This window comes from Protopterus annectens, chromosome 11.part0 (genome assembly GCF_019279795.1).
Source record: "Protopterus annectens isolate FY-2018-M chromosome 11.part0, PAN1.0, whole genome shotgun sequence".
Lineage (NCBI taxonomy): Eukaryota > Metazoa > Chordata > Ceratodontiformes > Protopteridae > Protopterus > Protopterus annectens.
This window is the reverse complement of record NC_056745.1, coordinates 141303086-141330888: the sequence shown is the minus strand read 5'-3', so window position 1 is coordinate 141330888 and position 27803 is coordinate 141303086. Positions and strand designations below refer to the sequence as shown.

At 39.3% G+C, this 27803-nt stretch overlaps 1 protein-coding gene across 2 annotated transcripts in view; it reads right to left on the bottom strand.

Moving 5' to 3' along the window:
- TTLL1 (tubulin tyrosine ligase like 1) overlaps positions 1-27803 on the bottom strand; it is a 932005-nt gene that overhangs the window by 846316 nt on the left and 57886 nt on the right. For both annotated transcript variants that reach the window (XM_044087529.1, XM_044087530.1), the window contains exon 2: positions 12195-12403. In XM_044087529.1, coding sequence (XP_043943464.1) covers positions 12195-12403 — 209 coding nt within the window. The remainder of the gene's footprint in view (positions 1-12194; positions 12404-27803) is intronic.

Sequence of the window (27803 nt, the reverse complement as noted above, 5' to 3'; positions counted from 1 at the left end):
GCAATTATATGTTAGGTTACACCTCCAACAAAAAGCAAATACACCAGAAAGCTGAAATACACTAAACAAGAAGAAAAATATAGCCAAGAGAAGTCAGGGGGCTGGAGGGAGGGTAACCAGGACTGCAACAGTGAATACACTCAAACATCGACATTTATGGTAAGTGTACACAACTGTACTATGTTCTTCGTGTTTCACTGTTGCAGTCATTACATTTGGGTTGATTCCCAAAGCTAAGGAAGGGAGGAGGAAGTTAGAGAGCATTAGGACCAGCTATTAAGCCCTGCAAAACTGCAGTGGCAAAGCCAGCTCTGGATTTAGAAAAAATAGGCATGTGGTAATGCTTGGTGAAGGTATGTACAGAGCTCCAGGTAGCAGCTTCTAGGATGTCCCTGGTAGGGACACCTCTGAGAAAGGCTGTAGAGGTAGATGCAGCCGCCCTGGTGGAATGTGATCTTATCCCCTGTGGGGTAGGTTTTCCATGGTGCTTATAGCAGAAATTAATGCAATGGGCTATCCACTTAGAAATGGTTTGCTTTGAAATGGTCTTCCCCTCTGCCCCTGCAGCAAAGCCAACTAGCAGCTTTTCAGATTTTCTGAGATGCTTAGTCCTGTCCAATTAAAATCTAAGTTGCCTGTGCACGTCCAAAGAGTACAGTATTTGTTCTCCTTTGTTTTGTGGATTTGGAAAAAAGGTAGGCAAATGAATGAACTGATTAAGGGCCACACTAGAGACCACCTTGGGCATAAAGGAAGGATTGGTCCTGAGGGACACCCTGTCTGCATGGAAGATGATGAATGGCTCCACTGCCATGGGGGCCTGTAATTCAGATACTCTTCTTGCTGAAGTGATGGCTAGGAGGAAGGCTGTTTTCCAAGAAATGAATTTCAACTCTGCAGTTGCAGATGGCTCAAAAGGAGGTAGAGTGAGCTTTTCCAATACAATGTTAAAGTCCCAGGCTAGAGTAGGGACTCAACTGGGTGGTCATAAATTTTTGGCCCCTCTGAGGAATTGCTTTAGCAGGGGGTGAGAGAAGAGGGGTGGTTCAGTATTATAACGAGCTGAAATGGCAGAGGCATGAATTTTAACTGACGAGAAAGAAAGGCCCTTGTGGAGCATCTCTGTTAAGTACTGAAGAATATGTGGTAAGTTGGGCACCGTTGTGCCCATACCCTGAGTCTGGCTCCAGGAACAGTATCTTTTCCACTTTTCAGCATAGGATTTTCTAGTATTAGGCCTCCTTGCCTCCAGAATGTCATCTAGCACCTGCTTACTGAGGGATGTTATTGGAGAGCTCAAGGAATTAGCCAGGCTGCAAGGTTCAGGATTTGAAGTTGAGGGTGCAGAATCTGGCCCTCCTGCTAGGACAGCAGGGAAGCAGTCTGAGGCAGGTGTCATGATTCCAGCAGTGACATACTGCACAAGAGGGGGTACCAGTGTTGGCATGGCCACTCTGGTGCAATCAGAATTGTCCTTGGTTTGTCCTGTTTGATCTTTAGCAGAACTTTCGAGAGGAGAGGCAGAGGGGGAAAGGCATAAACTGAGAGGCTTTCCCAGGTGAAGGACAGAGCATCCACTTTCCAAGCTTGATTGTGGGAAGTCCTTGTGCAGAATTTGTCCAATTGGTATTTCTGAGGGGAGGCAAACAGGTCTAGCTCTGGATTCCCCCATTTGTTTCTCAAAAGGCTGAATATCTTTGGTTCCAGTTTTCACTCGTGGGTCCATGAGATTTCTGCTTAGGTCGTCTGTCAGTGAATTTAGCTAGCCTGGCAGGAATTGAGCTTGTAGGTGCACTTGGTAGCTCAAGGCTGTGTTCCACAGAGCCATGGTTAGTCTGCAGAGAGGGTACGAGTGGGTTCCCCCTGCTTGTTTATGTACCACATAATAGTGGTGTTGTCTGTCTTTACCAATAATTGTCCTGGAAGAATGTGGTCCTTGAAGGTTGTCAGGGAATCCTGTACAGCTAACATTTCTTTTTGACTGATATGCAGGTGCATCTGGCTCGTGTTCCATTTGCCCTGAATGCACTGTCCCTGGCAAGTGAGCCCCCCATGCATAGTCTGATGCGTCTGTTGTTAGGGTTTGGGCAGCAGAGGATAGAGTGAATGGGAGCCCCTTGTTTTGGTAGCAGGCCTCTGCCCACCAAAGGAACTCTGTCTTTATGCAAAGAATGATAGGAATCAATGATTCCAGGTCCTGAGAATGCTGACCACATATGCTTTTTAGATACCATTGTAGTTTCCTCATATGCAGTCTTGCATATCGAATTAGTAGAATGAACGAGGCCATGAACCCCAGGGTTTGCAGGATTTTCCTTGCAGATAGCTGGGTCTTTGTGGCCAGTAGTTTGAAGTAGGCTGTCAAACGTGTCTGTCTCTCTGGCATGAGCTAAGCCATCTGGGAAGTTGTGTTCAAGCTTGCTCTCAGGAATACAATCTGTTGGCAGGGTACTAGATGAGATTTCTTTTCATTTATGGTGTTCCCCAGTGAGGTTAGAAGTTTCTTTACAAATGTCAGATGTCTTAATAGCATGTCCTGGCTTTCTGCCTGAATCAGACAATCGTCCAGGTATGGGTATATTTTAATATTTCTTTGCCTGCAAAATGCAATGACTGGAGCTAGACACTTTGTGAATACCCTGGGCTCAGTAGATAAGCCAAAGGGAAGTGCAGAGAACTGATGGTGCATGGAGCCTGCTCTGAAGCGTAGGTATTTCCTGCAAGATTCCCTTATTGGAATGTGCAGGTAAGATTCCTTTAAGTCTATAATTGCTAACCAGGCATCTTTGCCTAGCATGGGAAGCAGCTGTTGAAGTGTTAGCATTTTGAATTTTGGGATTACCAAAAAGGTGTTTAGAATAGAGAGGTCCAGGATAAGACACCAGGAGCCGTCTTTTCTGGGTACCAGGAAAAGTCTTGAGTAAAAAAACCTGCTGTTGAGCCTCTGCCCACTGATTTGGGGGTAGGTCTGGCCAACCGTTCGGGGTTGGTAAGGTGTGGAAGTGGAATCTGTATCCTTGGAAAACTATATTTAAAACCCATTTTTCCTGGGTAATGAGTTCCCAGTTTTTTGCATGCAGGGCGATCTTTCCCCCTAAGGGAGCAGGCAGTTGAGCAGGATTTGGAAGGTTTAAGGATAAGTCATTGTGACTTTTTTCCATAGGGGGTGTCTTACTACTTCCAGCTTTGGAAGAGGGAGCCCCCCCCCCCCCACTGCTTAGGCCTGTGAGTACCTTGAGACTATAGCCTAGGTGGTCTGCTGTTCCTGGGTTTGGACTGGGAAGGCCTGGAAGAGACAGGAAAGGACCAATTCTTAGAAAGCAAATGCCTGCTAAATCTAGGAGGCTGTACTTGCAGGAATTCTTTAACAGTTTGCATAGAGTTAGCTTTTTCCTCCATCTTTTTTAAGGACTTTTCTGCTTTGTTGCCAAACAGGCAGTCTTGGTTTATGGGAGCATCCAGTAATTTAGTTTTAGCATGATCTGGCAAATTTTGCTCCTTAAGTCAAGCATGCCTTCTAAGTACAGACCCAGTGACAGCAGCCCTGCAAGATGCTTCTAAAGAGTCAAAATCACATTGCAAATTATGTTTACCAACTTGTTCAGCAGAATGCATTAAATCCTGTAATTCTTTATTTTTGGCACAGTCAGGAATCAACATAATTTTCTGTTTAAGTAGTCCCATAATATGCTGCTGATACTTTAACATATGAAACTGGCAGTTTAAGGCCCTAATGGCAAAAATAGCAGAAATGTATCCCTTCTTACCCCATCTGTCCAAGGCCCTGGAATCTCTATCAGAGGGGGTAGGGTTTTTGGCAATAGTAGCCTTAATGCCTTTAGGTCCTTGGGAAATGGTCTCTAGGTCTACAGTAGGATTCTTGAAGAGGAACTTGCGAGAGTCAGGTACTCTGTAATACCGGTCAGGCTTCCTGGGAGCTGGAGGTAAAGTGTCTGGGGCTAGGGTAGATTCCAAGAAGGCATCATCTACAATGTCCAAGACAGGAGGGATAGCTAAAGGCCTGTGTTGAGGGAGAATCCTGGCTTTCCCAATGGAAATGCTCACTAAGAGTGTCCAAGGTTTCACCAAAAGAAAAATCTTCTGGAGGGGAAGCAGAGGGAATGGAATCCTCTGCATCAGAATCCTCATAGGTAGATAAGGGCAAATCCTGGTAATCAAAAGAAACAGAAATTTCAGAATCCTGATCAGAAGAATCAGAAGGAAAATCAGTTTTAGATCTCTTAGAGGGTGAAGGCTGGCTTCCCCTAATTAAAGTAATAAGGTCTTCAGCCATTCTTATCATTTGTTTTTTAGGCATATGGGCCTGACCATGCGGTTTGGACGTCAGTTTTCTAGGCATAGGTCGAGTTTTAGGCCTTGAAGAAGAAGATGGCGTTGGTTTGAAATGCAAGTCAGTAGGCCTAAATACACCCTCAGAAGCTGGTGCCTGCACAGCGGCTCCAGACTCATCCAAGGTAGAGACATCTGCAGGTTCCATAGTCGAAGAAGCATCTCATGGCATACCGGACTCTGAATGGGTCTCAGTAGAGGCCTGTGAATCTGAAGTAGTGGGCATCAGGGGATGCGAAAGCGCCTCACTGAGTACTGGCAAACTGGCGACTAGCTTAACGGAAGCATAGTCGACAGCTTTGGACCTATGCGGTCTGTCACTGTCTTTATCTTTATGTTTTTTCGGAATGTCGGTAGTCGGATGGCATATCAAAACTATTTCTGGATAGTTAAACCGAGTACCAATATAATTTGCTGCAAAAAGAAACCAATGACAAATAGTCCGGGGGTTGAATAAGGCACAAAACCGACAGCGAGGGAACGTCATGGTCTGGGTCTAAGCAAGGAATGCAGTACGAATGAAAATCTTTGAGGTATTTGCTTTCCACAGGTAATACAATTGTTAACTTTTACTGACATCGGTTAAGAGCAAGAAAAAGGATCTCCAACGGGGTACTTAGCTTTTTTGAAGACTTCGGTTCTGAAACTCGAAAACAAAAATTTCAGTAGTCGGCCGACCGGCACTTGCGAACTGCTTCTGCTTCAGGCACCGCGTGGCAAGAAAGACTGATGTAATGGCATCGGCTGCATGTTTGATATTCAGGCCAGCTGAGGACTACCTGCAGGCAGATACCCCAAATGTAATGGGTGCAACAGTGAAATACGAAGAACATCAGACTCCTTGTGGGATTCACACTCACCTTCCCACTCTTCATGAATTAAGTCTAGAGGCCCTCTCACCCTATGCCCATACAACCCAAAGGGTGAAAAACCTGTAGATTCCTGGGGAACCTCTCTGTAAGCAAACAACAGATGGGGCAAATATTTGCCCCACTCCCTCTTAAACTCATCTGCAAATTCCCATTGCATGGACTTGAGTGTAGAGTTTAAATCCTCAACAAGACCATTAGTCTGGGGATGGTAGGGGGTGGTCTTTAGGTGCTTCACCCCAGAGGTCTGACAAGAAATTGGCACTCTGTCAGTCAGTATTTCTTTTGGGAAACCTACCCTGCTGAAAATCTCTAACAAGCATTTGCCACCTTTTCTGCCTCAATGGAGGACAAAGCCACTGTTTTAGGGTATCTTGTAGCATAATCTACTACCACTAGGATATACTTTTCTCTTTTGATCTGCACCTGCCGGGAAGCCACAACAATAAAGGACACCTTACATATGAAACCTAGTAATTATCCAAGTCTTAAAACAATACAAAGAATTTCTATCTGCAGACATCCTGTCTCCAAGCTTGAGATCAAACACATTCATAAAATCCTTTGCTTATCAGCTTTCTTCCAGCAGGGTGCACTGTGGTTAAATTTTTGAAGCTCAGAACATACACAGTTTTCTTACATTTATCAAACAAGCCTGTGGATCATACTAATCTTTACAAGGACATAGAACTATTTACAAAATTCTATCTAGCTAGGCTGGCAGCCTTCACACCAGTGTCAGGTATATTTTTATCAACTAAAGGAGTTGTGGAACATGATCAAAAAGTTGAAGAAAGTTATTTGGGGGGGGGGGGGGAGAGGGCAAAATTTAATTGGGATACGTTGTTTCTTCCCATAAAACAAGGTTGGTTAGGATTACCTGATTTAAGGGGATAATTTAGGAGATACACAGTTGAAACTCATATACATAACACAAACAGAAGGTTAGACATTAAATTGGAAAGAAATGGACTTGAAATGGACAGCTAGGGAGTTCAAGAAATCAGAAGACATTAGGATTTTTGATGCATGCCTGTAAAAGAATAGAAATAACTAAAAACAATATTATATATTATATTTATAAAGTAGCAGAAAACATTCTAAAAACTAAGCCCACACAGGGAATGGAAAATGGAATTTTACTAATAAGGATTACTGCAAGTAGAGGGGCAATAGTAAGAGGGGGCTATTATTTACTGGTGAAAATTAGCAAAGAATCAAGGTATATGGAGTAAATAACTATGGAAGGAAAGGTAAAAGAGTGGGATGAGATCTGGTAGTATGGACAGCTGGTAAGAGACTGCATTCCCTACCAGGAATTGACAACAGAGCACAAGCAAAGAGAAATGGCTAGTGGGATGCTAAGTGAATGACATGCTCTGGAGGAATTTTAGTCTAATCTAAAACAGAAGCTGCTGTAAAAAACAGATGATTAGTAGGGCGTATGAAATAATGCATGATAATTATAAGAATTAATCAGAAGGGGTTAGAAAAGATACGGAAGAGGGACTGAAAAAGCAGTTTACAGTGGAACAGTGGGAGGACATATGTATGGCTCTTCCAAGTATGCAACAACATTTAGAAGATTTGGGATTTTTGCATGGTAATGTTTGCATAGGTATTTTTAAATCCCAGGCAGACGTCAGACATTTTTGTTCATATAGAAAGCAATTCATGGGGATGTTTTAGAAAAGAGAGGTAACTGAAAATATTTTTAGGAATGTAATAAATTAGCAGATTTTAAAAATTCCCTACAGATTTCTTGGCCAGAAATGCTGGGAAAGCAAATTATTATAACTAAGGGGACGATTCTTCTCAGCTAGAATACAAGTTATGAATTGATTAGTCATACTCTAACCTCTAGTCATACTCTAACCTCCTACTCCACTCCTTTCTATTGTTTTTCCCACTACCTTACCTTGTCTACTTCATCTCTGCAAACTTTTCCTCCCTACTCTTTCATCCCTACTCACCTATGCTTCCTGAAGACACCCTACCTTGCACTCTTATAATCTCCTTTTCACTCCATCCTTCTTCTATAACTATAATATTAACACCGTCACGCCCATAATTGAGTACAATGCCCCTTTTGGGATGTACCTTACCAGACACCTGCAGCAACTGGAAAGACCCCAAAAGTACCTCACCAAGAGGATCAAAGGGCTCAAACAGATGCCATATGCTGCCCGGTTAAAGAAACTCCAGCTCTACTCAGTGGCATACCGCCTGTTCAGAGGCGATCTGTGCCTGACGTATAAAGCCATGTCCAACCTGGAATTAATGGACATGCTGCACCTCAGAAAATCCAAATCCTATCGAGCTACACGCTCGAGAGACTTGAACCTCAGCACTGAAATAAATAGGACATGCTGGAGGGACAGATTCATAACCCAGAGGCTCCCTTCACTCTGGAATAAAATCCCAGTCCAGGTTAGGCAGAGTCCCTCATTGACTCTCTTCAAGAGGAATCTTGATGAGTGGATGGGAGATCGTAGGTTTACCCCGGGTATGACTTCTGTGTCACTGTTAGACAGAGGCACAGTATACTAACCTCAAAAAAAGGGCATAGCAAAATTAATTTAAAATGGGTGGCGAAAGCCAAACACATTCTGGCTAGGCTTATAAATGCCCTAGGGCAGATAGCCTAGTATGAACCTATGAATATATGAACCATCTCTCATACCAAGAAATCATTCGATTTCTCCTTACTGTCTCTGATCATGTAATCTCTAATATCTCTTTTAACTATCTTATTTGAATCTATGCAACAAATAACACGACTAATGAGTTTTTCCTGACATATTTTCTCCAACTTGTGTTGTTTTTTGTTGTACTCTACTATAAAACATATGTTCTATGTTTTTCTCATTACATCATTTTTTCACTCCTATGTTTTGAAGTGTAACATGATACTCTGGGATTTAAAAATATCTGTAACTGATTTCTGTAAGATTGTGGAGCTTTTCTTCCTGTGCTTTCACAGAAAATGGGCACTTTCTGGTCCAGTTGCACTTTCCCAGTAAACTGTCAAATAAATAAACAAATATTAAAGCCATGCTAAGGTTAATATTACTGGCTGCAAAAATAAAAAATAAAATCAATAGGAAATGGAAATCAAATTCTAAAGCAACCATAAATGAAGCATTGAATATTTTAAAGGAAATAACGGGACTGAAAGTGAGATCTTTAAAAAATGGAGGGAGCAAATTACATAGAAATAAATGGAATTTGTGAAATAATACATGCAGAATAACGTTCAGGAGGAGAAGTGAAATTTAAGTGAAGGCAGGACATGACCAAATTACGTAATGTTGGAGTAAAGAAAACACTTTTGCATAAAGCAGTATGTTAATGAAAATGTTTAAATGGTTTGTTTTATTTTCTATAACTGGATGTATACCCACGTCGTTGATAAAATGTGTAGTTAATAAAATTATTTTAAACAAAGAAATACGTTTCCCCTGATAATCAAATTCTACCTTGTGACCTCTGAAAAAAGGCTACAGTCTCAAAGGGGTTAACCTGGTAAACAAAATGCCATATAACTGTACACAAACTGTCAGCTGTGCTTTCATTTATACCACCATTCTTTTTCGGAAGCACATAACTTGGGAACAATATGTACCCATCTATTCAATATTCTCAACCCAGATTTTTTCCAAGACATTCATGCGATTCTGTATTACAAATCAGCAAAGAGAAAGTTCACAGACAGTGCTTTTGCAAGGGTTACTTAATCCTTTCATAGGTTCATAGGTAGGTACTAGGCTATCTGCCCGAAGGCATTTATAAGCCTAGCCAGAATGTGTTGGCTTTCGCTGCCCCCTTAGATTAGTTCCCTGTGCCTATGTCCAGCAGAGCCACTGAAGTGATCCTGGAGTAAACTTTCTGTTTCTCATCCACTTGTCAAGGTTTCCTCTCTTGAAGAGTGTTAGCAAGGAGCTCTGCCTAATGTAGATTGGAATCTTGTTCCAAAGCATGGGAAGTCTCTGGGACAAGAATCTATCCCACCAGCAAGTCCTATTTATTGTTGTGGTAAGGTTTAGATCCCTAGAGCATGTGGCTCGAGGGGATATGATTTTCTTTAGGTGGAGCATGTCCACCAATTCTGGGTTGGACATGGCCTTGTATGTCAGGCAGAGATCACCTCTGAGTAGGCGGTATGCAACAGAGTACAGCTGGAGTTTCTTCAGTCAAGCTGCATACGGCATCTGTTTGAGGCCAGTGATCCTCTTGGTGAGGTACTTCTGTGGTCTTTCCAGTTGTTGCACGTGTCTTGTAAGATACATCCCAAATGGGACATTGTACTCTATATGATAGGTCTGATGAGTGATGAGCAGAGGGGCACAATGGCCTCTTTTGATCTGGATGCGAACCCTTTTGTGATTAGGTGGGTTACATAGAAGGATTTTCTAAACACTCTGGCAATGTGATTATCAAAGGAGAAATTACTATCTACTTGGGTCCCCAGATCCCTTATTACGTCTTCCGTATTTAGGGGTAGTTTGTGGGTACTTTTTTTCCAAAGGGGATGACTATGCACTTTTTGGCATTTAGCTTGAGGCCATGATTTTGACACCAGATATCCATCTCAGTGAGACCCTTTTGGAGGATGTCTGTGTCAGCCGGAGGGTCAATTATAGCCCCTAGTTTGCAGTCTGTGAACTTGATCAGCCATAGTCCTCCTGCGCTTGTCTGTACCTCTGAGAAGTATATGCCGAACAGAAGGGGTCCTAGGACTGAGCCCTGGGGAACACCACTTGTTTAGAGTTGGACCTAGCTCCCACAGTTCTCACCATGTGAATTCTGTCCGTGAGCCAGCTTGTGACGTAGGGGTTTATGTTCAGGCTGGTGAGCTTGTCTATAATACCAGAATGGGAAATGGTGTTCAAGGCCTTTGCGAGGTCTAGGTAGGCTGTGTGTACCACCTTTCCCTCATCTATAGCCTTGGTAACGGTCTCAAACAATTTCACCAGGTTTAGGAGGCACGATCTGCCCTTAACAATGCCGAACTGGGTAGGGTCCAGTGTTTGGAGGCTCCCAATGTCTCTGTTAATGAGTTCCATGATGATGCGCTCCATAGCCTTGCAGACCAAGCTAGTCAGGTTTATAGGGCGATAGTTCCCGGGGTCTGTTGTGGCTCCACCTTTGTGGAGTGGAATAACAGTTGCTGTGTGCCACTCTATGGGTACGTAGCCTGTGGAGAGGCTGAGTTTGAACAGTGTGTTTAGGCGAGGGGTTAGTTCGTCTTTGAGCTCATGTAGGACGCAGCCTTGGACACCGCCCAGTCCCATCGATGCTGTGTTTTTGGCTTTGGAGAGGGCTGTTTTAACCTGAGTGTCTGTGATTTCAGGGGCTCTACATTCTTCTGGTATGGTTATGGGCCCTTTTGAGGGTGAGAGGGGGGGGTGAAGTTTGCACTGAACCTGTCTGCCAGGATATTGGCGATATCGGTCGGTTCAGTGTATTTTGTGCCATTCTGCACCAACTCCAAGCAGATCTGAGCATTGCCTCTTAGATTCTTGACATAGCTAAAGAAGGCCTTGTGGTTATCTTTAGAGTCCTTGGCAATTTTTCTTTCAAAGCTCGCCTTGGATGATTTTATGAAGGATCGTAGTTTCTTGCTGATACTGATCAGGGGATGTCTTCCCTTCTTGGGATTTTACTCTTTTCTGTACTAGTTTCCTCCTACTATTGTATAGCTTTTTTATGGCAGGGGTCCACCAGACTGGTTTCCGTTTCTTGGAGGAGTGGGTCTTGGTTTTGCTTGGGATAGCACGATCCCTGCATTCTTGTAGGTGCCTGTAGAATGCATTAATAAAGGATTTTGCAGCTTGGACAGTGTTATCCTTTAGCATGGGGGCTTTGAAACTTTCCACCTCGGTCTTAAGTAATGTGAAGTTTGCTTTTTAAAAGTTTTTCATGGTGGTTTCCTTGTACAGGGGTGGGGGCGGAATGTGGATATCCAGAGTGATTTGTTTATGGTCAGATCTAACCAGTGAGGGATTGACCTCTGGTGTGGGACAGCGGTCACCCATGTTGGTGATGACCAAGTCCAATATGTTGTCACCTCTGGTGGGAGTGTTGACCAGTTGATCCAGGGCATTTGAGTTTATAAATTCTAGGAAATGTTGGGCAAGGGAGTTAGTACTTGAGTAGTTCTTCCAGTTAATGTTTGGGTAATTAAAATCACCCAATACTGGGGGTGTTTGGTAGGACCTTTATGTTTCCCAGTGTTTCCAGAAACCCGGAATGGGGGTCCTGGGACATGGTGGGTGATCTGTAGCAAGCTACAATTTGAATTGCAGTTTTGCCCATTGTTAGTTGCACGTGGATGATCTCGGAAGCCAAGTGCTGTGCCACTAACCTGAAGGCGTGGGTATTCTTGAAGAATATGGATATGCCCCCGCCTTTTGTATTTCGGTCCGGGTTCTGTGGCCGAAATGTATGGTATGAGTTGCAGCCTGGTAGTGCTGGGGTGCTCACTGAACCTTAAACCAGGTTTCTGTTACTACACATATATCGATTTTCTCCATACTGAAGAGTGCCTTGAGTGCGTGCATTTTGAGGTTTAGACTTCTGGCATTGAGTAGCATTACCCTCAGTTTTTTGTTACTTGTGCTATTTACGGCGGTGGGTTTGTCTTTTAAGTCCTGCCATCATAAATATCATTTTCTGTAAAGGGAAAGTGAATTTATGAGAATGTGCTTAGGAGATAGTGTCTGTGAGAGCTGAAATACAGAGGCAAAATATGACACTGCAAAGATCCTAGCAGTAAAGTATATAGCCTCAAAAAACTAGAAAGTGTTTCAATTTCTGAAACTCACATGCAAACTTCCTAGTGTTATTCTAATTAATGTATATTTCCATGGTGGAAATTATGTATTAGGCTGTTTTAAATGAGAATGCACACTTTACACTCCCTTTCTATTACAGCTAGCATTAAGAAACAAACTACTTGTTCAATGTACATACCTAAATGAATATACTTCCCATTTTCATCCTTTTCTGCCAATGGGTTTCCTTCCTTTTCAAGCTCCTTTCGATATCTTTTGATATTCTTCACCATCAGATCTTTTCTTGTCAATTCATAATGGTTTGGAAAATGATTGACTATCTGATCATCTGAAAGACGATAACCTGTTTCCACACTAAATACATTTCGTATTGTCTGCACACTCATCCTGCAAAAATGAACAGAACATGTAAACAACTGGGTGCATCTCACACACACACTTAGAAATGCAGACATGACGCAGACAAGCACAGCAGCAAACGCTAGCAGAACAGTACAATTAAATCTGGCATAGCCTAAGAATTCACAATGATTTATACAATCTGGGGTTTGTGCTTCTCAGCCAAAGTTTTTAAACAGCTATCCTGACAGCATCAGCTCAATAACTGACGTTCGTCACTAGTGCTGTGAGGTATATAAAGATCATCGCTCCATTTTCATTCTAGTTCTTTTATACTCCACTACCAAACAAGCTATGAGAGATGATTTTCTATTATAAAGGGAAAGTTGCACAAATGGGAAAAAAAGAAGCAGAATTCCTATCCGCTACAACAGCAGGCCTTAAAAGATTTATTGTTATGGCAAACAGTTTATTTTATTAAGTTTTTTTTTTTTTTTTTTTACAGCAAATGAAACCATGAGAACATAATCTGAGGTAATTCAGTGACATCTGACTTGAAAAAAAGAAACAATATGACATACAAAGAGACTGTTGGTGGTAGCTTACAACACTGGCAACATGTGACAAAAATTAGAAGTGAATATACCAAAGTACTGAAGGGCCCTGCTACATGCAGCTTTTCAAAATCATATCCAGCTGATAATGACTGAAGGAGAGGACAGAATATCAATCCACATTACAGCAAACATACAATGCAGTAAAAACACTAAGAGAAAGCCATGAAGTAAGGATTTCATCTTCACCCATCAAGACATATTCACATGCAGCACCACAAATGGTAATGAATTCCATGAGTCATTTTTGAATGCACTCATTCAAAATTCATTTTCTGTATTCACCCTTACCAAAAGACAAACAGCTGAGAATCTTTTCTGTTCAGTATCAAATTTAGATAAACAGATAATAAATTACTTAGTACATTATAAAAATAAAGTAATAAGTCAATATTTAAGCATGAACGAAAGACACTTTTGTCTATGGCAAGTAAAGAAGAAAGGGAAGCCATTAATGATTTTAAATCCTAAGAATTATTTGACATAGCTCATTACTATTAAATACAAAATTAATAACCTCCAAGACAGAAAAATGAACTTATAAGAAGAAACAAACGTGAAATGTGGAAGTTAGAATATTTAATCAAGCTGAAACTCCAAAGTGGAACTGACACTAAGACTACCAACCAATTACTGTTTATATTTGTTCCCAGCCTATAAAAGTCTACGTCTCCAAAATGGTTTAATATATTCTAATGAAAATCTTGACGAACAACATGGGCCATTCAGCCACAAAATATCTTAATACCGTGCTCCTAGGCTGAATGTCTGCACTTATTTTATGCCATTCTTTCTTTCTTTTACCATCTTTATTAATTTACCACTTAAGACATAAGCAAACATACATTAACAAAATTTTACCATGAGAGCACAGGGTAGGTAGTAAGGGAAAGGAAGAGGAGAAATTGAATACCATCATGGAAGTATTGAATAGAGAAAACTATTAAGCAATTAAGACAAGAAGTATCCTGTTAGAAGAGTATAGAAGAGGGAACAGATCAGAAAGATAGACGTGATAGTGATAAAAGCAACGCACAGTATTATAACGGATCTGGATTTATCATGCACTATCGCAAGTAATGAACTAAAAACATCAGCACAGGCAGAAAAACTTAACATCTGGAGAGATTGAAACAAAGTTAAGAAAAGCCTCTATTTGGAAAACGCCAAGCCCAGAAGCAGTACCTAACTTCTGGTTAAAGTATTAACATCTTTGCATGAAGATTTAGCTATGAGTAAGACCTACTTATATGTGCACCCCTAACAGACACCATTCTGGTTAACAAGAGAAACAAACAATGCTCTTATTTAAGAGTAAACCTGCAAGCTATCTAAAATTTATAGGTCAGTAACATGCCTTCTGACGACGTATAAACTATACACTGGAATTGATACTGACAGAGTTTATTGTCATTTAGAAGAAAACTCAATTATGGCAACAGAACAAAAGGGCAATAAAAAAGTCGTATAGAACAAAGGATCATTTGTTGTTAAAATCATTGTGGAGAACTGTAAAAAGGGGAACAATCATGGCATGGCTTGACTACAATAAAATATTATAGCAATAACCCACGCCTGGGTGTGGGTAATGCAGGATTTACCCACGGTTGGCGTCGCCCTCGGGACCAAACAAAGACAACCGTGGGTAAATCCCGCATTACCCACACCCAGAAGTGGGTTATTGCTATCATACTATGACATTATTTAAGAAAAGAAATAATTACTTTTCTTAAATAATGGCATTGTATAATGCCTCTTTGCTGCCCTTCCGCAGCTGTCTGGTATCCGCGGCAGTTCTGATGTAGTGCGCATGCCTACGCAGTACATCAGAGCTGTGGCCAAAAGCAACGTAGAAAGCAAGATCTCCGTTGCTTTTTACTGTTTCGCTATGTTAAATGGGTTTAACATAGCGAGACAGCTTTAAAATAAGCAACGGAGATCTCCGTTGCTTATTTTAAAGCTGTCTCGCTATGTTAAACCCATTTAACATAGCGAGAAATTTAAAAAGCAACAGAGAAAGCAAGATCTCCGTTGCTTTTTACACACTGTGTCGCTATGTTAAAGGAGTTTAACATAGCGAGACAGCTTTAAAAAAAAGCAACGGAGATCTCCATTGCTTTTTTTAAACTTGTCTCGCTATGTTAAACTCCTTTAACATAGCGAGACAGTGTTTTTAAAAAGACTTATACTAATGGAAAAAGTCCGGGCGACCGGACCTTTTGCTATTAGTATAAGTCGATTTACAACGTGCACGCTGGCCAATCAGCGTGCACGTTTTGGAATATTAATGGGGGGTCATGGTATAATTGACAGTATCCCACATTCATGGATAAAAGAAAAATGTACAAGATACATCCTACACTGATAAATTACATCACAGTGACCATGAAACTGTGGCAAACCACTTTGTAGTTAAGGCACGATAAAGGACAAATTATTATTCCATGGATAAAAATCCAAAGAGGGATATGCCAGTGTGACACTATCACTGTTCCTCTTTTGCCTTGTCCTTAACCCATTAAACTGTCTGCTTAACAGATTAGATCATTGGCTATAATTTGGCTCCCACAAGGCAACAAATTATAAAGACTTCTTATCTTCTCTTTGTCAATGATTTAAAACTGTACAGCTCATCAGATGAGGAACTGAAAGCACAACTGCAAGTAGTCAAAACTTTTTCAGATGATATAAGAATGTCATTTGGTGTTGATAACTGTGCAAAAGCAACCTTTAAGCAGGAAAGCTGCAGCACCAAGAAAACATCAGTCTGGGACAAGAATGTGATATAAAAGAATTTGAGCAAGAGGGAGTATATAAATATTTGGGAACTGATGAAGGATCAACAATAAAACATGAACAAATGTGAATAAAACTTGGTAAGGAATATTTTAGAAGACTAAAATTAATCCTGAAAACAGAGTTGACTTCTAGGAACAAAATTCAGGGTACAAACCAATTTGCTCTTCCTGTCCCAACTTACGGTTTTGGAGTGACTGACTGGCCCCAAAAGGTGTTTGATAGATTAGACGGAAAAACAAGAAGGATGCTTCATGCTCATCAAATGATTTTTAAAAATCAGTGCATACCACAATTATATATGGCCTGTTCCGAAGGAGGTATGGGCCTACTTGAATCTGACTACATGTATATGCCCTGTTCCAAAGGAGATATGGGCCTACTTGAATTTGACTACATGTATAGATCTGCAATTGTGAGACTGCATACATATCTGCTGACCTCACAAAACCCAAATATAGTAGGCAGTTTTAAATGAACAAACCCAAATACAGTAAAAGTTTTGAAACATGAGGAGAACAAATCTACGACTTCCCTTCTTAGTCTATTAGGAGCATATCAGTGTTAAGCAGGAATGGAAATCAAACCAAAACTGAATGTGCCAAAAAACAAAAAAAAGAACATAAGGTGACTGACCAGATGAGAAGCCAAGAAATGAGGAAAATGCATAAATATAGCTGCAGGTATGGAAAACTCCTGGAAGAAGCTCATGTTGATCAGAATCGAATGCAGGAATGGTTAAGGAGAGACAAATTCAAACCAAAAGCTGAAAGTTTAATATTGCCGGCCCAAGATAGTGGGCTACGTATATATTGGTTTACAAAGTCCATTGAACACGTGGGAGAAAGAGACAAAAATAGGTTTTGTAAAACAGAATCGGAAATAGTCGCCCACCTTGTTGTTGGCTGTGATATACTAATGGCAGAAGGACTGTATACTGAAAGGCATAATAATGTGGTAAGACTGTTGCACTGGGGATTGTGCAAACATTATAATACTGAAGTAGCTGAAAAACACTGGAAACGGGAGCCACAAAGCATCATAGAAAATGACGAAGTCTACTTCACATGGGATCACCCATTACCAACAGTTCAAAATATAGATGCGAGAAAACTAGATACAGTGGTCCACAAAAAGAAGAAAAAAGTAGCATTGATCATTGAAATCGCTACACCCAGTGACTACAGTGTCTTGCATACAGAGAGACACAAAGTCATATATCAGGATTTACAGACAGAAATGAGAGCAATGTGAAAAAAAGATACCCAGACAGTTTCAATAGTAGGAGGAGGAATCATATTTAGACATGTTACCAATAAATGTAGTCATTATTCTGCGGTGGTACAGTGGTAGCGTTGTTACCTAACAGCAAGAGGTTCTCCCGTTCGATTCTCAGTTTGGCTTTGGAGTGTCTTTTGTGTGGAATCTGCATGTCCTCCCCAGGGTTGAGTAGCGTTCAAAGACATGCGTGCGTGAATGGGCATGCCTTTGTTGAAGGCTGGGCATCGATCTGGCATCTCGGCGTTTCATAAAAATCTACTGCCAATCATTAGCGGACCGGAGTTCCGCTGTGGCGACCCCTTACCGGGAAAAAGCCGAAAGACAAACAACAACAACCAACAGATGTAGTCATTACTGGGCAGATTGCGGGTGCTGCAAAGAGCACTTCTGGCTGACATCAAAGATTTATACTAATTTCGTGAATTTTAATCATACTTTGACTTAGAAATGGGGTTCATTCCCATCATGGTATTAAAAACCCAAAAGATTTGGAAAAATTAAAAAGTCAGAAGCGAAAACAAAACCAAATTATTTTTCCCCATTTATATACATTAAATATCTCATATGTTTTATTTATTTGTAACTGCTAAATTCCTACCTTCCTTTAAATCTCACTTCTCTTCCTCCCAATTATTATTCTGCATGTATTTTTCACACAATTTCCATTTGTTTCTATGTAATTTGCTCCTTCTCTTTTCTAAAGAGCCCTCTTCCATTTTTTTTACATCTTTTACAATATTTAACACTTCAAATACAGATAACTTAGACTTTGGCTTTCATTTTCTAGTAGCTGCTTTTTTTGGCAGCCAACATAATTAAATTTAATAAGGCTCTACTGCATCTAGGAAATTCAGATCCCAGCTCAAAAAATAATGTCCATAGCTATAGCCATTTGTTCACCCAATATTTCTAACTCTAACAGAGTACTCTACAGGGAATTTTTAAATTTTGCCAACTCACTACACTCCCAAAAACACATATTCCCAGTCACCTCTTTCTTCCCTACCACACCTCCAACCCTTCCTATCTACCTGATGAAAAATTATTTGAACTCTACTTCGGGAACAAAAATGCCTATGCAAAAACTTCCAGGCAAAAATCCTTATCCTTTTGGACTTTAATACATACTTGGGAGCCATACAAATGTCATCCCATTGTTCTCTTGGAAACTGCTTTTCCAGTCTCTCTTCCCAGTCTTTTCTAACCTCCTCTGATTGATTCTTATAGTTATCATGCAATATTTGACATGCCCTACTAATTATCCCTTTTTAACATCAGCGTCTGTCCTAGATTAGACTAAAACTTCCCCAAAGCAGGTCTTTCACTTGAGATTACCCTATCCATTTCTCTTTGCCAATATTCTGATATCGTTCACTGGTAGGGAAGTCAGTCTCTAGCCTGCAGTCCAAACATCTTTTTGGCCTCATCTCACTTTATCACCATTCCATCTCTAGTTATTTCCTCCCAATACCATGGTTCCTTTACCAGGTTTCTCCAGTAATTTCCAGCCCCCTCTTGTCCATTTTCTGTACTCCTACTTGCAGTCATCCCTACTAGTAAAATCTCCTTTAGCCATTCATATGTTGGCTAATTTCTTAGAATACTTTCCGAATGGATGTTATTATTCTCCTTAAGATCTTCATCCAAAATCCCACTCTCCTTAATTCTTGAATACCCACCCCCCCACTTCATCATCATCCATTTTGATTTTGAATGATAACTTTGATTGCGTTATGTATATGATGCTTAATTGTGCAGCTCTGAAATGTCCCTTCAAATCAGGTAAACCCAAACAAACTTGTGCTATTGGAAGGATCAACTTATCCCACTTAACTCTTGCCCTCTTCGCCTCCCAGATAATTTCCTTCAACTCTTTATTAAATACTGTCCAACACTTCTAATCTCATTGATAAAAATATACCTGACCTTTATATAAAATGAAAGGGACTAAAAACATTGCTTGTATCTTGCTATCTATATCCATAAACAGGAGCTTCCACTTTCTCAGTTTTTGTATCACTTATTATTTAGCCTCTTCCCACATATCCTTAGCTAGCATAACAGAAGCCTTTTTAATCCATACTCCTAAATACTTTGTGTTATCAAGTCCCCTTAAATATGGGAATTGCTGAACCAATTTATGTGTGGGTACACAATTTACAGCTATATCTTTTTGTTTATCTTCATTAATGTTACACCCCAAAAGGGGTTGACACTGTCCAAAATGTTCACAACACTGAAGTGTCCTGCTCTGGATTTATGCTATATAAAATAATATAATCTGCAAATAAAGCCAACTTTTATTCATTACCATACTAATTATATCTTTGCATAGCTGGGTCTCATTTTCTTTGTCTATGGGTCTAAATATAAAGCAAATAAAGAGGAAAGAGGACACCCCTGCCTGGTTCCTTTGTTCAAAAACAACTTGGCAGAGAAGAACCCTCCCACTTTAATTCTTGCCTCAGCTCAATCCTATATACTTTCAATTAATCTTATTACTGTATCAAGGAATGTAAATGCTTCCATTACCCTATTTGAAAAATACAAGCTCACTCTATTAAATGATCTGCAACAAGACCCAGCAACAAAAAGAGGTGTTTTCTTACATTCTGCTTCCCTCTGGATCATCATTGTTCTATAAATGTTGTTAAAGGTTTGCCTCCCCTCCACAAAACACTACTGATCCATATCTATCAGTTCTGCTTAGGCACTAAAAAGCAACCTTCCTACACCCCAATGACCTCCAGGACATCCATACTACACATAGAATCCTCAGCAACCCCAAAATCACTCCATCAAAACACATACAGCCACACCCTTTTTAGTCAATACACTAGCCAATATTTTAGTCATAGGAGACTCCATTGTCAGGCATATAGCTGTCCTGTTCACCAGGCTGAATAAGGAAAAAAAGTCAAGGTCAGCTACCCATCAGGGGCCAGGTTCTGCCAAATTACCCACACACTTAGTCATTACACTTCAAACACCAGTATGACTCAGTCATAGTCCATGTGTTTGTAAATGACCTGAGATGTACTTCCCTGGACTATATAAAAAGAGACATTATGGACAGTGTGTCCCAGGCTGGTACAGATGATGCCACAACAGATGACTGACTTTAATAACTGGCTTATTTTCCAGTGTCATTTCAAAGTGTACAATATTTATCAGCATGGGAGAATATGGTCAACAGACCATGTTGCTTTGATAAGGATGGTCTGCACTTGTTCCTTCTAGGCTTTCAAATATTGGCTAAAACACTGACCTCCCACAGAGTGCCTTTTTTTAGGTCATACTGACAAACTCTCTGACATAGCAAAACCAACTCAAGGGAATCTAAAGATGTTACTGCTCAACACCAGGTACCTAAACAAGAAACTCCATTCCCTGCAGGCTCACCTCACCCTGGAGAATGTGGACATTTGTGCAGACATGGTTTAAAGCAGCGGAGAGAATCCCAACAGTGCAGGGTTGCAATGCCTTTCACACATTTAGGCCAGCTACTGCACAGACCAGGACCAAAGTTGGAGATGTCTCAATCTATATCAACAATAAACTCACCTCAAGACTAGTCAAACAGGACAAAGCACTTGAGCTTCTCAACGTCCAGATTTCCAAAGGCTAAGTCCGAAATCATAGACTTTCAAGCTACAGGTCATCATTAATGACCCAAGAAACCCATTGCTCATACTTGGACTTACTAGAGACTCTCATCCTTCAACCCAATACCATATTTGTGAGTGACTTCAACTACCTCACTATAAACTGGAATACTTATATGACCCTTTAACAGGCCTACAGATTTCTGGACTTTGTAATGCACAAAACACCTTGAACCAGATAGTCCATATGCCCAGTAGGGGTGTGCAAACATATTCAATCTGGTATTAACAAATATAAAAGAATGCTGTACCCCCCCCCCCTCCCATGCAGTACACAACCTGGTAAGGTCAGATCACAACGCTGTCTCCTTAATAATAAAAGTTAATCCTGTGACCCCAAGATAATCCCCATAATATTTAGGGACTCTTCTAATGCAAACTTCCTCCTAAGTAAAAACCTGTCAAAATCTGAAGCCACCCAAAACCCTGAGAAAACAGCTGCCTATTTGGAACTGTTCACAGAAACCCTGTACAATTACGTCAATAGATGCAAAAAGACAACCGTGCCCACCAGAAAGAAGCAAGAACTCTCTCAAAAAAGAAACCACTCTGGTGAAATCCAAACATAAAAAGATTGTACAACAAAAGGAAAAAGAGCCACAACCAAGATTAGGGATTATTACAGCCAGCACAATAAAAATACTGATCAATCTAAACAAACTAAGTGGACATATTCAGTCTACTAAAGCCAGATATGAGGGAAAGATGGCCTCCCAGAAAAAAGGACAAACACAAGGCTTTCTTCAGCTATATCTGAAGCCTCAAAGGCAGCAGTGTGCAGAACTGACTGTAAATACAGCTACCTACACAGAACTGGAAGATATAGCAAATCTGCTAGCTGACAATTTTACCTCCAACTTCCATCTCATCCCCCCCCCCCCCACTGCCCCAGGAAATACCATCAAACATGGTATGTAAACCCCCCTCAACTATCACTACAGAGCAAGTACTAGATGTGCACTACAAGGCAAAAATCACTGCATCAATGGGCCCCGATAATATTCCAGGATGCCTCCAAAATAGTTTGAAATATAACCCATCGAGACCACTGGAGTCACTGCTTAACCACAGCCTCCAAAAAGGCTTTGTTTCACGTGACTAGAGAACTGCAACAGTCATCACTCTACACAAGGATGGGCCGTCAATGTACCCTGGGAACTACAAACCCATAAGTCTTAGTCTCTTACACAAAGCTATGGAAAGAACCATCATGGAAATGATTAATAAGAACGTGGAAAACACTTAAAGACTGGATCCAACCCAGCTTGCTTTTGTCAAAGGCAAAGATCATGCCTACTCAACCTGGTGGATTTCTTTGAGTAGGTCACCAAGGCAATGGATGAGGAAAAAAATATGCATATTGCCTACTTTGATTTGGTTAAGGCACCCCACTCAGCACTGTAAACAAATTCAAGGATATAGGCATAACCCAATGTATTATTTACTGAATAGCCATCTGACTCTCAGATAGCACCTACGTACTTGGGATAGTGGACACCACCTCCACAAAAAAGCCTGTCACTAGTGGAGTCTCTCAGGGTGCATGCTGGGTCTTGCTCCTTTTCGGCATTTATTTCTCAGAAGTCAAGGCTAATGTCAGGGAACTCTGACCAACCAAGTTTGCACATCAATGCAAACTAAGAGCAGTCATAGAATCCCCCCAGGACACTAACATCCTACAAGGACTAACATAGACAAATGACAGGTGCCAATGCCATAGTTTAAAACTCAGTGCCAAGAAATGTATAATAGTATACTTTGGGAAATCAGCCACACTAGTAAAGTACTTCATTGATAATACACCCCTAAAAGTAGAACCAATAGTCAGGGATTGCGTACATATATAATTTGGAACTTGGCTTTTGACCAACATGTGATTATGGTAGTAAGGAAATCATTCTATGTCTCTCAACTTATAAGCAAGGGCATGGCATCTGGGTCCAAGGAAGTCATAGCTCCACTATATTTGGCCTTCATCAGGCCATTATCAAGTACAATGCCCCCTTCAGTATGTACCTCACCAGGCACATGCAACAACTGGAACGTCCACAAAGGTTCTTCACAAAAAGTATACAAGGCATAAACAGCATTATCTTATGCAGAGCCCCTCAAATCCCTATCTCTAGGCCCTGTTTCCTACAGACTCTTTAGAGGCAATCTATGCCTGGCATACAAGGCATTCTTGGATCCCACTTTGATGGGCCTTTTGCTTATCTGCAAAATGAACAGCAACAGCATCAGCATTACTCAATCTGGGGATGTAAACTTTGCTTGTAACATGAAGAAAACAACCAGGCTCTCTCACCACGAAACTGTACAAAGTCCTGATGTATCCAATCCGGACTTAAAGCTCATGTGAAGTACAGCGGCAAAACAGTAAATCAAGAGCAATAACTTCACTTACTCAGTATGCAGTAAGCATATAAAGTGCAACAGCAAGTCAATAAATCAAGAGCAGTAAGTTTCACTTTTTTGCAATAAGTAACAGGTAATCCAGTATACGAACACCAAAAACGTTTATTGTAAGCGCTTTCGCGTGGTCACCACCACGCTTCATCAGACAATGCATATAAAATTCAAAGCATCTATTTATACAGATAAATCTAAAAAAGAGCGCCAAATTAAAACAAATGAATCATGCAATTTTCCAATTAAAAAGTTAATAAAGACTAATTAAGAGGTTTTTGGTTACTACATTCCATTTAAAGGGAGCCTGAGTTTTTAGAAGGGCTAAAATGTTCATATACCATGCTACAGCTAGTTGTCAGTATTAATGGTAAACACTAAAAGATGATACTGACGACGAGTGTTTTCAGAAATAATAATAACTAAATTAAATTAAACTACCTGATATTCAATGTGGAAAAGCACATTTAAAACACATTTAATACAAGAACAATAATGACGTATGTATTAAGCATTGCTCTATACAAGTTGCTTTATAAAATTTTTTTACTTTTAAGTAGATAAATAAATAAATAATTAAATAAATGAATAAATAAATATCTGTTTCATAAAATGTAACTACGATATTAATGGCACCAATGAATTTTATTATTAATGTTTGTTAAATTCATAAATGTAGTAATAGATTCAATTATTATATCAAGATCATAAGTTATTATTGTTCATAAATATTTGAAATACATATTTAATATTTAAGAGTAAATGAATCTGATATAATATAGAACATATTAGTTAAAGTATGGTGCATATCAATAGTTATAGATAAATAAATAAATGAATAAAAGAACAATGTCATATATCTAAACAAGTGTTAATGTTGGTAATTATTAAATATTGGATAATAAATATTAAATATTAAATATTGAATGTTAAATATAAAAGGTTAAATATATATACATACATGTAATTACAATGCAAATGTATAGAATGTATAAGTATGATGTATATAAATATATGTAAATATGGTTGTTTGTGAGTTAATTAATTTGATATATAAGAAGTAAATGCAAAAACTGTTGATGAAAGATATTAAATTATGCATATTAAAAAGCCGAACAATGTATGTCATCAAAATGCTATGTGTGTTATACATCTTTCATAGATGAATAAATAAATAAATATATAAATAGATAAATAAATAGTAATAAATGAATAGGTTTTGTATATATAGTATTTAAATTGAATAAACAAAGTAAGCATGATACAATATAATAAAATATAATAAAACTATGATATTAAGTATAAATACATAGATAAATACAGCTACTAAGGTACAACTACTAGATTACTAAAGAAGATTTTTAAACATTGGTGAGTGGAAAAATTGGAAAATTAATTCGACAAAAACAATATACATGAGGTACAAAATAGAAAAAATCAATAGAAAAATAATAAAGTTAAAAATCTGAAGTACATACCATCAATAAATGTTTAGTTGTAAAGTTTTATCTAGCTTCCAGAACCGGTTTAATGGAAACTTGATTGTTAATGCCAGGGGTATGTGTGCAGCCAGTCTTAATATCCATTTTAACTCCTTGTTATTTAGAAGTAAAGAATTATCCCCACCTCTTTTGTTAGGTGTAACTATCTCAAGTACCTTAAACTCAAAGTTATGGTGGGGCTGTTCCAAAATGTGTTGAGCTAATGCGTTTAGTTCATTCTTCTTCTGGATGTCATAAAGATGGCCATATATTCTGTCTTTTAGGCATCTTTTAGTGAGGCCAATATAAAACACTGTACAGTTTTTACATGTGGCCAAGTAAATAAGATTTTTAGTGCAGCAATTAGCATAGAACCTTGGATGGAAACTATAATTCAGAGTAGGATGTTTAAAATCTATTTCTCTTGAGATATAACTGCATCTCCTGCAGTTATAGCAAGGGAAAGTACCTTTCTTGCTACTAGATAATAAACTTAGTTCTTCACTAGTATACTTGTCATTACATAGTAACTGTTTTAAATTCGGGCTGTTTTTGAACATAAAATGTGGCTTGTCCCCTATCAATTGTTTGACAAAGGGGTCTATAGTGAGTAGTTTCCAATTGTTATAAAAAACCTTTTTGATGTCATTGATGATGCTAGTAAAATTCAAAATTATGGGTACAAAATCTTTACGTCCTGTGGAATATCTATTGTTTATAGTATTTGTATCTTGATTTCTTGTCAATGTAGTCCTGATAACATTGTTCCTGGTAGTTGAGACGAGGCCTGAATCATAACCTCTCTCTCTAAATAATGATTCTAAGTAATCTGCTTCAAGTTGTAAAGAGTGTGAGTCTTTACAGAGTCTTTTTAATCTAATGAATTGACTCTTGATAATGCCAGGAAAGACATACCTAGGGTGCATACTGTCAAAGGATAAGAGTGTATTCCTCCATGTTGGTTTTCTATAAATTGTAGAACTTATGGTACCATCCTCATTAATACTTAGTGTAACATCCAAAAAATTGATGGATTTGGAGGAACATTCCATAGTAAAACGTAAAAAAGTGGAGGTGCTCTCAAGATAGTTCAGAAACTTTACAAAATCAGACTCTGTACCTTTCCATACAATAAAAATATCATCTACAAAGCGTTTATATATTTTTATCTGTGCAAACAGGGGGTGGGTGAATAGGTAAGAACGTTCCCAAGCCAAAACAACCAGGTTGGAATAGGTGTTTGCACACGGGGTACCCATTGCCACCCCCCATTTCTGTAGGTAATACTCATTTAAAAACATAAATACATTATTATTTAGTATCACATCTAGTAGTTGACATACAAGTAACTGTCTATCACTTGAAAAGGATTTATCTAACGTTAGTATGTCTCTTATGGCTTCAATGCCCAAATCATTGGGAATTGAGGTAAAGAGATTTTTCACATCCAAGGTAATCAGGATGTATTCATGATGATGAATATCTAATTGTATCTCTGATAAACAAGCTAGTAGATGGTAAGTGTCCTTTAAGATAGTATCAAAAGAGTCGACCACTGGTCTGAGTAAAAACTCTACAAAGCAAGAGGCATTAGCAGTGACCCAGTGGTCGCCTGATACTATGGGTCGTAGTGGGATGGGATGAATATTCTTGTGAATTTTCGGGAGTCCTTTAATAATGGGTATGGTAGGATTATCTACCAGTAGATAGCTGTACATTTCTTCATTAATTTGTCTGCAGATGAGCAGATCATATAACATATCTTGTACATTCTTGATTATTGTGTTCACTCTATATAATTCTAATTTTACATACGTGGTCTCATCATTGAGCATTAGGCACATATTAGTATTATAATCAACTCTGTTTAAAACCACAATCCCACCTCCTTTATCGGCAGGTTTAACAGAAATTTTGTCACATTGTTTTAAATATTTCAAGGAATTAAATTCTTCTTGGTTTAAATTGAAGAAACCAGGTTTTATCTTAGTGGAAAATAATTCATAAAAATCCTGTTCACAAATATGTAAAAAACATTCTATGTTATGAGGTAGTGGGGGCATAAAAGTGCTTTTCCGTTTAAAAACAATGGGTGCAACATTTTTGTTAGAGTCAGGTTTCTCTTTAAAGAAAACTTTTAAAGCTACTCGTCTACAAAACAATCTTAAATTAATTAAAACATCAGTTAATGTGTCAGAACAAGCTGGAATAAAATTCAAACCACGGTTTAAAAGAGAAATATCAACATTAGAAAAGTTATAGTCAGAATAGTTATATAGTAAACCAGTCACTTTTTTGTTCGTCTTGTTGATTGGAAGCTTTCCGTAGATAGCTTCCTTTTCCTTGGGCCTCGACTTGTGGACCGTCCTCTGTGCTGAAATCTTTGTTTCACTGGGTATGGTAAAAAGTTTTTTGATGAGGAACCCAAAGGAACTACAATGTTAGAATCTTTCGGTCTGGCTCCTGGATTAATAGCGGATTTTTGTAGCGCTAGTTGATTCGGAGGGGGCGTGTCAGTCACATTAGAAACCATGAAACTACTATTAGTCCCCTCTAAACTAGCGGTAGGCAAAGAAGCATTGATTGGCAGGATGTTATCATTGACAATATTAATAACAGAAGTGCCTTCTACAGATGTAGAACGCTGTATATTGTTCAAATTATTATTTGCACTATTATTCTCATTCTGTATTGAATTATTGCCTCTTGGCCAAACAAATACTTGTCTTAATTTAAAATCTTGAAAGTCTCTTTGTAGCTTACGCATTTTAGTTGCCTTCAGTCTCTCGCTGAAGGCATTTACTTGTAAACATATGTTACGTAGTCTACGAGTACAATATTCTGCTTTAAAACGATGGCTAAGATCTTTAAAGTTAGCATCAACCTTATCTCTTAGTTCAATTTCTAGAGGTGTAAAATAATCAAGGAGAAGCCTGATATACCTGTGTCCGAGGTCAATATTCAGGTCCTGCCATTTTTTGAGGAGTTCTGGATGTGCCTCTCCGTACGACGGCATACACATAACTCGCATCCCTCTCGGCACAATAGAATAATGAAGACAAGCCTCTAGGTGTTGCCTTTGCCAGGCATATCTTTGTAATTTATACATATCGTCCTCCAATGTTTTGGATACAAGGTTAAAGTCAGATATATTGAAGCCTTCCGTATTTACGGGAGTAACATGCTCAGTTTGCGAAAGGTCCAG